The sequence below is a fragment of the Ptychodera flava genome, chromosome 22 (assembly GCF_041260155.1).
Source record: "Ptychodera flava strain L36383 chromosome 22, AS_Pfla_20210202, whole genome shotgun sequence".
Classification (NCBI taxonomy): Eukaryota; Metazoa; Hemichordata; class Enteropneusta; family Ptychoderidae; genus Ptychodera; species Ptychodera flava.
In genome coordinates this window covers 29,068,621-29,082,541 of record NC_091949.1, presented here as the reverse complement: position 1 = coordinate 29,082,541, position 13,921 = coordinate 29,068,621, and the positions used below count along the sequence as shown (strand labels likewise).

The following is a 13,921-nucleotide window of genomic DNA, read 5'->3' as shown; positions in this document are numbered from 1 at the left end:
TATGAAACAGAAGGTTATGATATTCAGCATAACAGTGTCAGAAGGTTTGCTGAAAAAATCAATGAAATGAGATATTATGAAATTAGGGTGCCGGAAGGGAATACCAAAAATGAAAAGAAATGACGAAAGATAACTGTGGGTTTATTATTTTTTTCGATGTTTTCTTTGAATTTTTTTATTTGCCTTCCATCTGTGGCCGGAATTTTCTTTCAGAGGCAACTTCTCAGGAGCTCCCCCGTCCCGGATGTACAATGGTCCACCCCTGAAGCCGTTTTGAAGATTTTTAACCAAATGAAGAATTGATTACCAAAAAAAAGAGGGGAGAAATATTCTTAAAAACAAAATATTGCAGATTTCACCACGCATCGCATGGCGGCGCGCTCTGGTTACGACCTTCATGTTTGTTAAACTGTTCACATGTATCTAATTTCTCCAATAAGCTAGTGCCACCGTTCACGCAAGCGCAAGCGCTATGTACTGTGGGAACGCCACGTTGATTGCAGCCGAAGGAAGTCGACGTGGAGTTATTTGTATGATTGTCATTTGCGAAAGCACCTCGACAATACCTACACGTCGATCCGCCATTTTCTGTAAGACATTAGTCAAGAGTACCAAGGATTTTCGTTTGACGCCGAATTTTTGATCGACGGCACTGTTTAGGGTGAGTAGTGTTTGGAGCCGGTGTTTTTTGGCAGGAAGTTGGGTTTCCAATATGGCGGATGTGAGAACATATGACAGGTATAAAACATAAAAATAAATAAATATTCATCTTTTACTGATGAGGATTGTGATAGTATCGATTCCTTGTATATTTCATGATGAAGTTGAATACTGCAGTCGTGTAAGGATCTTTTCGAGGATACACTCCCCTGTCCCTCGTCTTGTGTTCACAAGGCAGCTGATTGTGCCATGGACGAGATGCACGATCAGTCTCCTGGTCATCTTTTGAACAGTCCACTCCGCACCTACGCGATTCCTGCTCACTCATTAACCCCTAGGCTCTTATTTGAAGAATATAATGTAATGATAAGTTTGCGCCAACCTTTCACGTGGCGAATGTCGTTCCTTAACGCAGTTGGAATCACATCCCTCAGGCACTTGGAGCTAATTTAAACGAAAGCTTATAGTTTTACGGTATACCACATTGGCAATTCCAAGCGCCTGTACCCCTTCCAATATCACAACTATTCGTCTAATCATAGAGATGGACTCGGGAAGCCTTGCTTCTACCGCATTGACACCTGGACGCCAATCTAGCCGTCTTGATGAGTCCCTCCATGGAGGTAGTGTGATATCCTCATGCTGCCATGGTATCTATTGACTTTATGGCACAGGTATGCCAAGAAATTACACTCAATTTGTTTACATCCAAGCACTAATACAGTGCCTATTGTATGCCAATGTTTTCAAGCGAGAATTCGAATGGCAGACGAGCTGTATCACCTTGATGATCATATCAACCTGGTTACCTGTCTGTTTGTTCGTAAGTTGCTACTAATAGATATGACAGTATTGGACCGAAGTTAATATTGTCGTGGTCAATTGAATGTGCTTGTTTTTGAAGTCAATTTAGAAATTTCTTGCATCTTCTTGAGTTGGCATCATATCAATATGTGTCAGACATAGAAGTTCCTCGGCTCAAGAGAAGGTATTGAGTCTGTGGCAAGTTGATTGTGGCAAGCACACTTGGCATAGTAGTTTAAAGTAATGATCTATTACTTCATTACAGTACGATCATGTCTGTCACATGTTATATAATTAATCTGATTGCCAATCAGTTGAGTAATTGTTAGACTGTACATGTGGCAAGTTGATAGTGTACTGCCATTTTGGAAGGATGTGCAATGATGTGTACATTTGTTGGGATTGAAAGATTGGGCAGACTGAAGAAGACTGAACAATTTTAAAAATCAAATTAATCCTAGGGGTTCCGGCTGATTCAAAGACACAGGAAGGCCCCCAAAGAAAACTCCATTGTTTTAATAATGGACATTGTGTTCTTCAGATGTACATCATGTAACCGTAGCCATGGTAACATCTTTGGAGGTCGTCATAAAAATTAGCTTATATGTTATATATGTATTGCATTTTTGTTTCAAAGGGTTTCTTATATTCAGACTTCAAGCATTGTCCCTCCATGTACCTGTGTAGAGGGGCTGTGCTTCAAGCAAGCCAAAAGTTGAATATCATGTTTGCATGATTTTGCATGTTAATCCTGAAAAGCATGTTTGTGTTTTATCAGATTTATCAGCATGTAAATTTTAAATGTTAGCTTCAAACTTTAAGTGGAACACAAAAGACAGCATATCTCCATAATCCTCTTATCAACTGAAACTAATCACTCCCTTCAATAAGGAAGATTATGCCTTCCAAAGACAAATAAGAATTATTAGCATTTTTTGTAGATATTTGAATTAATGACATGTTGGTATGTAAGCATTGTCTTATATAAGCACTTTCTCTAGGATTTCACATTATTTCTTTTAGAATTGACAAGCTTTGACTGCAATAGATGTGTATGCTTGTGATTGAAGTTCAAGTCTAATGTTAAAGATTATTGGAATATTAATAATCTGCTTTGTATTAAAAGGTAGAAGAGTTGCAAGATGAAGGTAAAGGAAATAGAAAGGACGGCCAACATGGCATGGAGTCCATCCACACAACATCCAATATACCTGGCAGCTGGTACTGCTGCTCAACAACTAGATGCTACATTCAGGTCAGATTCCTTTAATTTTCTCTATTAGGATAATCATTCCTTTTGAGTCAGAAAAGACTAGACCAGCCAGCCAAAGACTTGTTCATCAAAGTGTAGCTATAAAAGCAAAATTGTATCATTATCATTTAAAATGTCTATGAAATGGTCTTACACCTAAGACCAATCCGTAAAGTCTCTGGAAGTAGTGTATCCAGGACTGGTCCCTTATAGCTTTGAAAGCAGTTTGTTGAAACTTATGGTCATTTATTGTGTGTGTGTTTGCTGGATAATAGACTAATAAAAGTGTGAAATTGGCACTTCCTAAAATTCAGACCTGTGGACTTTTTGCCTTTCTGAAAATTGCCTGATCTGGGCATCTCTTTGCATGATATTGTGAGCTTGTTGTGAAGAGAACAACTGCAGTTTTGTCAATTGTCCAAAAACCTGGACTGAAGAAGTTAAATTGTAATGAGGCAACACACTTAGAGAGTTTCAAGATGTCCTAGACAGGGTTACAGCTGCTCTGTATCGTGACAGCCAACTCCAGTTGTTGGCTTTCTGTTTCAGTATTAGTCCAGGCAACGCATAAGTGTGTGGATAGTTTAGTTGCCATTTTTGAAACAATTTTTTCTGAGTATACTAATTCTGTTGCAAAAGGCTCGATATCAGAAATTGTTAGTCCTGGTTTTGTATCTACTGCTGCAACGCTTATGAATGTTTTACCAGTTGTATCCAATCTTAGCAGAGCATTTCAGAAAGAACAAATACTGTAGACTTGTCAGTTATCAGAATAGGATCAAGACAAAATTGTGAATTTGCTTGACACCTGTCCTTTTGTCTAGAAATTGAAAATTTCTGTGGGGGATAAAACAAATTCACAATTCAATTCAGTTCAATCTGTGTCAAACTTTCATGAAAAGAGAGCTAGGAGGAAGGTTTTTAAATAAAATATCAGTAATAATAGCAAAGCATTCTGGGAAAATAAGGTTGAATACAGAACTCTACCGTCATGTATATAGAGCTGTTCCATTGGGGCAAAGAGGAACTCTTCAAACAAATTAGGGACCCCTCATTTTTGGTTTTAAGGGATTTCAGGAACCCTTAAATTTTCAGCACAAGTATGATAATACATCATGAATACCTCCCATAAAACTATTCAAATGCAGACCATTTCATTGTCCTATGAGTGGTCTAATATTTAAAGTAATTGTAATTATCAAAGGTTCATAACATTTTACTGTTTCAAATTATTTTTTGATGGAAATTTTCTAAAATAACAGAAAGTGTAGATAAATACCCTTTGCATTTCAAACAGTAAAGAATTCCAGATTATTGACCTAGCAGCTGTAGGAATGTCTTTCATATATTTTGAATCAGTATCGACTAGAGTTGTTGACTGCTCCACATCATTTTACAACCCTTTTCAGAATTAGAGCGCGAAGCCACTGCAGTGAACTGCAATAAAACTGCTTACACTAATTAGTTTCAGCTGTAGCCGTGGCCACTTTGGTGTTGAACAATGCTACTTGATAAAGACCAAAAAGTCTGCGTGTACAAAGGCGAAACTAGCTCTGTCTGAGGCTCGAGTTGTAAATGAGAGTTTACGATTGGCACCCTGTGTTCAAGATTAAGATACAATGTAACATTACCATGCACTGGTCCATGTACAAATCTTTTTATTTCAACTTCCCTAGACAAACTGTCTGCATGGGACATACAATGTTGTCGACTTTGCCAGCTGGCTACAGCTGAAACTAATTAGTGTAAGCAGTTTTATTGCAGTTCACTGCAGTGGCTTCGCGCTCTAATTCTGAAAAGCGTAGTAATGTTTTCCTGAGCTTGGAAAAACATAGCATTGGCCACTTTACATAACAATGCATCATTTGTGTATCTCTTTGTTGTAAAAATAAATTCTTTTGTATAGTTATTGGCATATGTATAGTATTTTCAAAAACCGGAGGGGAGGCCCACCCCCAAAATTCCCTTTGGAGGACCAAGTTGCTCTGTGAAAGAAGAGAAATAGTAACAATAGCAAAGTATAGAGATCAGTGACATAAAGTAAAACTTGTACAGGGCTCGAAATTAACTTTTTACCCTGGTAGTCCCTTTGGGCTACCATTTTCTGAAGTTGGTAGCCCAGCGACAAGGTCTGGTAGCCCATGCATGAATGAAGAGGGGTTTTTTGTAAAGAATATTTTATTTATATCTAGACAATGAACGATTTATTTTGCATGATACTATCAAGTGAGTGAATTTTCTAGTCGTTTGACATCAATACCTGAAGATCATGGCCTTAGGAGAACGGTATAGCATGTGTAGTGGATGGCGGTGACGTCTCAAAGTTTGACAATCTATTTACACATACGCAGAGCTTTGATGTTCGCAATGACAATGACTTTTCACTCAGCACGTGTAAACAAAACATGGCTAAAAATAGATTGGCTATGAATTTCAGGATGACAACTTGGTACAGTCATGTTCCTAATACTTTCATGGCAATTTTGACTATATTTCCCCAGCATATCATGGGATGATCTCATACACTTCGGAAAGCTAAATGTGTGGATGGCCCGACAGCTTTTTCTTTGCAGGTTGAATAATTTTGTGTCTAATTGTGATTGATAAATTGTGAATAAATGTGTAGTGGCGTCAGCGATCAACATCATGTCGCCCACTAAGTAATTTCATGTCCCAGGCTTTGGTAGTCTGTGTGGGCTACCATTTCATGGACTTTGGTAGCCCCAGGGAAAAGTTGGTAGTCTGTGGAAGCGGGACTACCGCTAATTTCGAGCCCTGTTGTACATATGCCTTTCAATTTCTGTAATTTTTACCAAAATAGTACCCTAAGAGCCCAATTTTGATCAAGCCATATGATACACAGTGTTTTTGCTAAGGTTTGGGAATATCAGTAAATGATTTAGGAACCCTGGTAACATTGTTGCTGTTAAATCTCATTGCATTGATATACCAAGGGGAACCCAGGTAAAATGACTGGGGAACCCTGGTAACATTTACTGGGTACTGGCCTTAAGAAAAACACTGATACAGTTACATTTTTCACAGAACTCCCGTACAGATACCAAACTACAGAAAATGGCAGCCAATATGTTTAAGTCAGAGTTTGTGGATTAAAGACTGTCCATTTACTGATGCACTTACTAGTACACCATTGTGGCTTTCTTGCTGGTAGATATGTATTTTCATGAAATCTTGCATTGGAACACCATTCAATCACAATACTGACTTGGTACTGTATACTATGAAGTGCCTTGCCTAATGTAGTCCAATGATGATTTCACAGTCGCATCGATACTTTTTTTATTACCCATGATTGATGCAATATCTCAAAAAATATTTGAAAATGTTTTGTCTCAACAGCACTACTGCGGCGTTAGAAATTTATCAATTGAATCTGTCAGATTCAGACACGGAAATGCCACTTGTGACATCACTAACAACTGAACACAGGTAATGTAATTGTCAAATAACTGAACACAGATAATGTGATTCTTCTTTAACTGGAAGTGGATAATGTGATTCTTGAAGAACATTCTGATTGTAACATTTCAATCTACAAATGCCAAATGAAGAGTTTTAATCACAATTATTGTGTATATGTCTTTACATATTGTACAATAGAGTTACAGATTTACGATTGTTAAAGATTATTTATAAGTACAAGCAAAGAAGATAAAGATGATAGGATGATAAAAATTTTGTAAAGTGTGGAATAGAAGTGGAGTATTTTTGTATCCTACATATTATCTAAACCTTGCAAATGGTTTCAACAGACGTAAGTCATTTTAAATACAACATACAAGGTGACACATAAATCATGAAATTCTTCAAATCACCCATTCCAATAATGATGTTAAAAATACTTCAAATGGAATTTTGTCAACATGATTGAACTTTTTCTTTTATAATCAACTGGCAAGTTTACAATGATCGGTGTTTTGTACTAATGTTTCTGGCTTTCTCATTGTAGATCCCGATTAAAATTTTCATAATGCATATGACTGATTTCAAAAAAATATTCTTTCTTAGGAACACATTTTGTGAATTTGATTTCTCAAGAATTTTTTGGCACAAAAAACAAATATTCAAGTGATATGTGAAATTCCTCATTGGTTAATTACTGTATAATGTAATCTATATTTTGTTTATTTTCAGGTTTGATAAATTAGTGTGGAGTGACCATGGTATGAAGGATGGTAGCTTAGCCAATGGTATATTGATAGGTGGTGTTGATAATGGAAACATTATTTTGTATGATACTGCTAAATTACTTAACAATGAAGACGGAATCATCACCACAACTGACAAGGTACATGAACATTCTGTTAACTTTTTCAGTAGAGGAAATGTGAATTGATGTTTATTTTGAAATTTTGTTTCCTGAATTTGGCCCCAAACAACTCACATTACATTGAAGCGTAATGTATCTATGGATCATCAGGGCATCCTTGTTTTTCTGTCCCAACAGCCAGGTTACTCTTTAAAATCAAGACTATGCACAATTCAAAGTATCTGACTGTCTGATTGTGCAACTTTTATACCAATACTCATTGAAGTATAACTCCTAGTTTGGCAACACAAAGCTGCAGTTATTTAAAGGGAGGGACTTACACTCAGGCAACCTGATATTTTCTGCCTCACATACTTAATTAACGCTAATTATTGCAGGATAATCAAACATCACTTGCACTTTCAATCACTATGGAATATGGGGTCAACCACTTTTTGAAGTCCGCAAAAATTATCCATCCCCAGCTAAACCCCCCCCTCCAACCCTGCTGAAGAAATTGACCAGTCCCTTTGTAAACTGAGTAAAATTACTTTGCAATCGCCAGTGAGTGATTATATCTACAGACTTGATACACATTCAATGATATTCCCTTTGTGTCTTTCATAGCATACTGGTGCAGTACGTGCATTGGATGTCAATCCATTTCAGTCAAATCTCCTAGCCTCAGGTGGAAGTGATTCGGAAATATTTGTCTGGGATTTGAATAATCCCGTCACACCAATGACTCCAGGTGCCAAATCACAGGTGAGAACTCAGTCTTTTCAAACTTGATCCATTTTGTAGCAGTAAACTTCTGGTATTATTTTTCTTTTAATCTTTCACTGTAATTTAATCTTTCATTGGCACTTTTTCCTGGACCAGTATCTATTGCTCTTTAATCCATCAATGTGCAAGGTATTGTTCATTTTGTTCATTGTTATAGCCAAACAAAAGAGAAGATCTTCATGATGGATCATGCAAGTGCCTGTATGTTATTGTTGTTGTTGTTGTTGTTGTTGTTGTTGTTGTTGTTATACTCTTTGACACCTCCGCAATGCGTTCTCTCAATGACAGCCGCCTGATGACATTAGTTGTTTAGCTTGGAATCGACAAGTACAACATATCTTAGCATCTACCAGTCCAGGTGGCAGGTCAGTGGTTTGGGATCTCAGAAAAAATGAACCAATCATCAAAGTTACAGACCATAGTTCAAGGGTAAGTTTACACAGATTTTTTTCTGTGAGACCCACAGATCTTTATTTCATAGTTAACCTAGAACAACGAAGATAAAGTGATTTGAAATGAGATTTTGTTTTCAACACTGAGGTTAAATTGTGTGTAAGGAACTAGAGATACTTTGCGATAATCCCTTGTATCGGATGATTCTCTCAGAGGTAGTGCCTTTTGAGATTATCTCTGAAAGTAGAGGTTTTGGAATTGATCAAACTTACCGTCCCCATTTCCGTGTGAAGAAATCCTCTGTAGCTAGTCAAAAAAAGGAACAAACAAACAAACAAGGTTAACATTTCCAATTTTATGTAGAAACACACCTTCAAAATCATCTACCTCTCAAAAGAAGTGTGAATACAAAACGAGAAGATATATTTTAGCTGTGACATTGCCCCCTGATTTACTAAAACTGTACTAAAACTGTCATGTCTTATTGTCAATGATGTCATTTTCGCACCTGTGTCATCTATTTATCTATGACATTTATTTCCAATGTTGCATGTCTATGACATCATTTATATATGTGATAATCATTTATATGTTTACTAATGTATATTTTGACATCAGCTATGTCTGTGACATTGTTTATGTCCATAAACCATCATTTTTGTATCCTTGACATCACTTATATATCTATGACATCATTTCTACATCTTTGTTTCGCAAATTTTGAAGATTCGTTGTAAAGCAGTAGCCTGGCATCCAGAAGTAGCAACACAGTTGGTGTTAGCATCTGAAGATGACCACACTCCAGTCATTCAAATGTGGGATTTGAGATTTGCAACCTCACCTTTGAAAGTACTTGAAAATCATCAACGGTAGGATAACTCAAAGTGCTTCAAAATGTTTGTCCACATTTTGAAAATCAGGGTTCTCCCTAGGATTTTTTTATAGAGTAGCGGCTAATTTGCATAATATTTGCATAATTAGTTTTTCAAATATTTGCATAAAATTTGCATATAGTTTGTGTTCACCAAAAATTGACAAAACAGGGTACTTATGGAGTAGAGCCCCTCGACTGATTTTTTTCAAAGTTTAGTACATCCTTACTAAGTTGCATAAGCTCCTACCCTTGTTTAACTCCCATCTGCTACCTCCATGCTCCAATAAAGAAAGGGTAGCAGAGTAAAATATACCGTAACAGTTGGTAAAACTGCTCAGATCAAAGAAACTATTAAAAGATGTAAAACAATGAGGCATCGAAGTTCCCGTGACAGCATCGCCAGGAAAATACTACGTTTTTCAGTACGTTTATATCAGGGTTCTCTGACCCTGCGTACCCGGTACCAAAATCGAAGAGTCCCACTCTGATGTCACATCCGCCATTGTTTACAGTATTTTCACTCACGCACGCGATGTGGGTTTTCATTCTCTTCATATGCATTTTCATTTGTTTAAAGCAATTAACACTCCATCTGTTAAGAGTTTTTACGCTGACTATAACAATTTTCATTGCTATGTTGCTGTTTTCACAAGATACTGACCGTTTGATCTTGGAAAGTTGAGTTGCTTGTACGTGCAGCCAACCCATGCCGGTGCGGTGACAGACAGTTCACTATGCTATGCTATACTGTTGATCGGCAGCATACAACATGATCAGAATTCAGATGATGTCTTCGTTCCAGTTGCTTTTTATTTCAAGATGTGAGTCAAACAGAAATTTCACCAAATTGCCACTTCTGTAGCTAGGGATTGTGTAATCAGTTTGATTTGAAAATATTTCGTCAATTAAGAGCGGAAATCGTCGCTGACTTTTGCTGTCAATTTTTCTGCCCTTAGCTTTACAATTTCTTTGAATGGATCGGTGCGGTACCGTCGGTGGGACGTGTGAAATTGTTCTGTGTTAACACTTTCATACAAATTGAAAGGAGTAATAACTAGTGACATTGTAAAACAAAGAAGCTACAAATAATCTGTCTTCCTTTTGTGTGATCGTACGGACGTCGACCAGTAGGTGCCATTGTGAACATTTTGCCGCTGAACCTCATAGCGTTGCGGGTAACAATGATAGCGTCGCGGTGAGATCGAAAGCGTCGCGGGCTTGAACGATAGCGTCGCGGGCCGCGACGCTGTTTTGGGCTGGGGAGAACCCTGAAAATGTTTGATAATCATATAAATATTGTCAGTCTTGAGTTACGAACATGTTCATAATCATTGACAATACAACCAATGGTAACAGATTAAAAGCTTTCAGTCAATATTCCCTTCATTGTGTTACTTTATAGCTTACTCTAGCATGGCTTCCTGTTGTGGTGTACAGACACATAACAGAGAATCTGTGTGACATGCTATGGAGGAGATAACACAACCACAGACAGCCTGGTTTAATCTGCACAATTTTGCCCAATTTTTAGGGGAGAATTTATGCAAATAAGTAGAACACATTTTGGTATGACCAAGGGAATGGTGTCCATGGATGTCTACTCCATGATCCATATTGCATAAATTCAGTACATTATTGCACACTATGAGAAAGGTGCAGAGTTTTAATAACTGAAGATTTCATGGCAGTGAAAATACAGTAAAAAACAGGATGGCCTGACAGTCTCACATACACTACGTTTTCTTTTTTGTACATCGCTTTGCAGATAACATTGTCGATAAAAAGAACGGACTCATTTAGTGTCTTTATAGAATACAGAAGGGAAGTGCTAAATTACTTATCGAGTTTGATCCTAGAGACCGAAGTTAATTTGGACAGCACTTTGGCTAAACAAACCATCATACAACGTATACTTACTGATGCCAATCTGTTTTTATAGACACACAAGGATAAACAGTGGAGTAGAGTGTCACATGATAAGTATTTCAGTACCTCCGTTATGTGATCTATCCAAACACTCAAATGAGTCTACGTACAAAAAACTAAGCGTAATGTATATGAGACTGTCCAGCCATCCTGTTTTTTGCTGTAAGATGAAATGCCTTGGTTAAGATGTTTTTCAAGGCCTGGTCATGACATCATAGTGCCTCATGTATATTCAATATCCACAGAAGTCATGCCCATTAAATAAGTCAGGGGTATTCCCACTTGGTCAATTATACACATGCCTGAAAGTAAATACCACACCTAGGCCAGTCTAAACTTGTTGTAATGCTATGTGATGCATTAGAATGCATTAGAATAGATATAATAATTAGTTGAAGTTTTTTATCAAATCGTGATCCTATTTTAATTTCTTGAACTTGAACTAATATTAGTTTCAGCATCAGAAAAGTTTAAAGGGTCAACTGATGTATAAACAATTATTCTATAAGTGTCACGTCATTATGTAAATGAGCGGAATTATTTTCTTGATTTGAATTTGTCTTGACATTATTTCATTCTATTTATATTTCAGTGGTGTGTTATCAGTTGCTTGGTGTCCACAGGATCCAGATCTTTTACTGAGTTGTGCCAAAGACAATCGTATCTTGTGTTGGAATCCAAATAGTTCAGTTGCAGGAGGTGAAGTGGTTTATGAATTACCAACGTCCAGTCAGTGGTGTTTTGATGTCCAGTGGTGTCCGCGCAATCCAGCAGTCATTTCTACCTCATCATTTGATGGACATATTAGCATCTACTCCTTGATGGGCGGTGGACAACCAGTGCAGCAACAACAGAGAACAGACAAGGTAAATGTGACTGACATGAAAAAGGTCTTTCACTGCGAAGTCATCAAACTCACTCACAGTGTTGTCATTATAACAGCATCCCTTTGTACACTTTCAACTTTGTGATTGTACATTGTCAGTAAATGCAAGTTATCAAGTGCCTCTAGAGGGCGCCTTTGTTGATATGTGAGTGCCATAGGAGCTGAAATCTGTACACTGGGAAATATTCTATTACTCCAATGAACATTTCTACAAAGTGTAAAAATGAGCAAATGTTCCATAACTGCTATGACACACACATATACCAATCAGAGCAAATGTTCCATAACTGCTATGACACACACATATACCAATCAGAGCAAATGTTCCATAACTGCTATGAGACACACATATACCAATCATAGCAAATGTTCCATAACTGCTATGACAAACACATATACTAATCAGAGCAAATGTTCCATAACTGCTATGACACACACATATACCAATCAGAGCAAATGTTCCATAACTGCTATGACACACACATATACCAATCGGAGCAAATGTTCCATAACTGCTATGACAAACACATATACCAATCAGAGCAAATGTTCCATAACTGCTATGACAAACACATATACCAATCAGAGCAAATGTTCCATAACTGCTATGACACACACATATACCAATCAGAGCAAATGTTCCATAACTGCTATGACACACACATATACCAATCAGAGCAAATGTTCCATAACTGCTATGACACACACACACATATACCAATCAGAGCAAATGTTCCATAACTGCTATGACATACACGTATACCAATCAGAGCAAATGTTCCATAACTGGCATGACAAACACATATACCAATCAGAGCAAATGTTCCATAACTGCTATGACACACACACATATACCAATAAACCAAACAGCAAGCTATTATTTTAGATACGATTTTTTGGTTCATCTAACTTGACCATGAACTCATATTTTTCAGCTGATATTTTCAAATGTAAAAAACAGGAGTGATGTGACAGTACACAAGTAGGTATTTCGTACAACTTTAATTTCTGTGTTGTCATTTTCAGATTGCAGAATCTTTTCCCGGAGCTGAAACCTTCACATCACAGACACCAGCTGTTGAAACACCTCAAGAACCAGTGCTGCTGAAAAAACCACCAAAGTGGCTGAGAAAGCCAGTTGGAGCAAGTTTTGCTGTGAGTAAAATTTTACTGAAAATCTGATTATCTTCAAAAATTAAGTTTATTGTCTTGTTGTTCAACAGAATACTTGACAGATCAATGAAGATTGCAGAATGAAATTAATGTAAAGATGAATTGTCCTAGTACTTATGCTGGCGCAAATAAACTTGGAACACCGAAGTCCCTATATACATAGGAAAACCGTTGGCGATATCCCTATATCGCCAAGTGATTAGCCAAAGCGGTATCGCTAGTGAGTTAGATCATCTTACAGTTTGTTTATCGAAAACACTGCGGGGTGCCCATACTGCATGTGTTTCATAGACAAAAAGCCATAGCAGAGGCCGTTCAATTTGCGGGAATGATGGTACAAGAAAGGATTGACGTTTTGAGTAAAGTTACTTGGGTAATTTCGATGAGCAGGGAACCTGTTGAAGCAACCGTTTTGACAGACTTTCCTCAAAATGAAGAAAGAGTGTAGGTGAGAAAACGGTAGGTGTTGTCATTGAGCTCGCTATCGTTTGGCTTCGTTTCGTTGTGCAGGCGTGTCATCATAAATGCCATCATTTCCACTATCTCACAAAAATTGTAATTACGCCCGGTATTGTGGTTAAATCTGTATTTTTAACTTTCATTTTTATAAAGTGATCAGCTTACGTTAAGGCTTACAATGTGCGTCTCTTTCTTATATGTTGTACATGAACCTTTATTCACATTTTACACCCATCGCGCGATGTAATATCTCGAGCATGTACTTCGACAATTTCCATTCAAAGCGACAGTGTTTCCTTGAGTAAAATTCAAAGTCGCTAAATTTCTAATTTCGTTCGAAGAAACCGGTTTGTCCATAGACCCTCGTTTCTCGAGGATCTATGGTTTGTCGACCGGTGTAAAGTAGATGCGTATTCTAAGTGAGGAATAGACGGTTGT

General features: G+C 37.4%; 1 protein-coding gene across 4 annotated transcripts in view; it reads left to right on the top strand.

Annotated features, from left to right (window-relative positions):
- The first annotated feature begins 469 nt into the window (after positions 1-469).
- The window catches only part of LOC139123137 (protein transport protein Sec31A-like), a 30,477-nt gene continuing 17,025 nt past the window's right edge, over positions 470-13,921 (top strand). For 2 of the 4 annotated variants that reach the window (XM_070689153.1, XM_070689151.1), the window contains exons 1-9: positions 470-661; positions 2,591-2,719; positions 6,077-6,166; positions 6,872-7,025; positions 7,614-7,751; positions 8,061-8,201; positions 8,892-9,034; positions 11,558-11,831; positions 12,878-13,006. In XM_070689153.1, the coding sequence (XP_070545254.1) occupies positions 2,607-2,719; positions 6,077-6,166; positions 6,872-7,025; positions 7,614-7,751; positions 8,061-8,201; positions 8,892-9,034; positions 11,558-11,831; positions 12,878-13,006 (1,182 nt within the window). In that variant the 5' untranslated portion in view covers positions 470-661; positions 2,591-2,606. The remainder of the gene's footprint in view (positions 662-2,590; positions 2,720-6,076; positions 6,167-6,871; positions 7,026-7,613; positions 7,752-8,060; positions 8,202-8,891; positions 9,035-11,557; positions 11,832-12,877; positions 13,007-13,921) is intronic. The other 2 variants (XM_070689154.1, XM_070689152.1) reach the window with 2 other exon arrangements.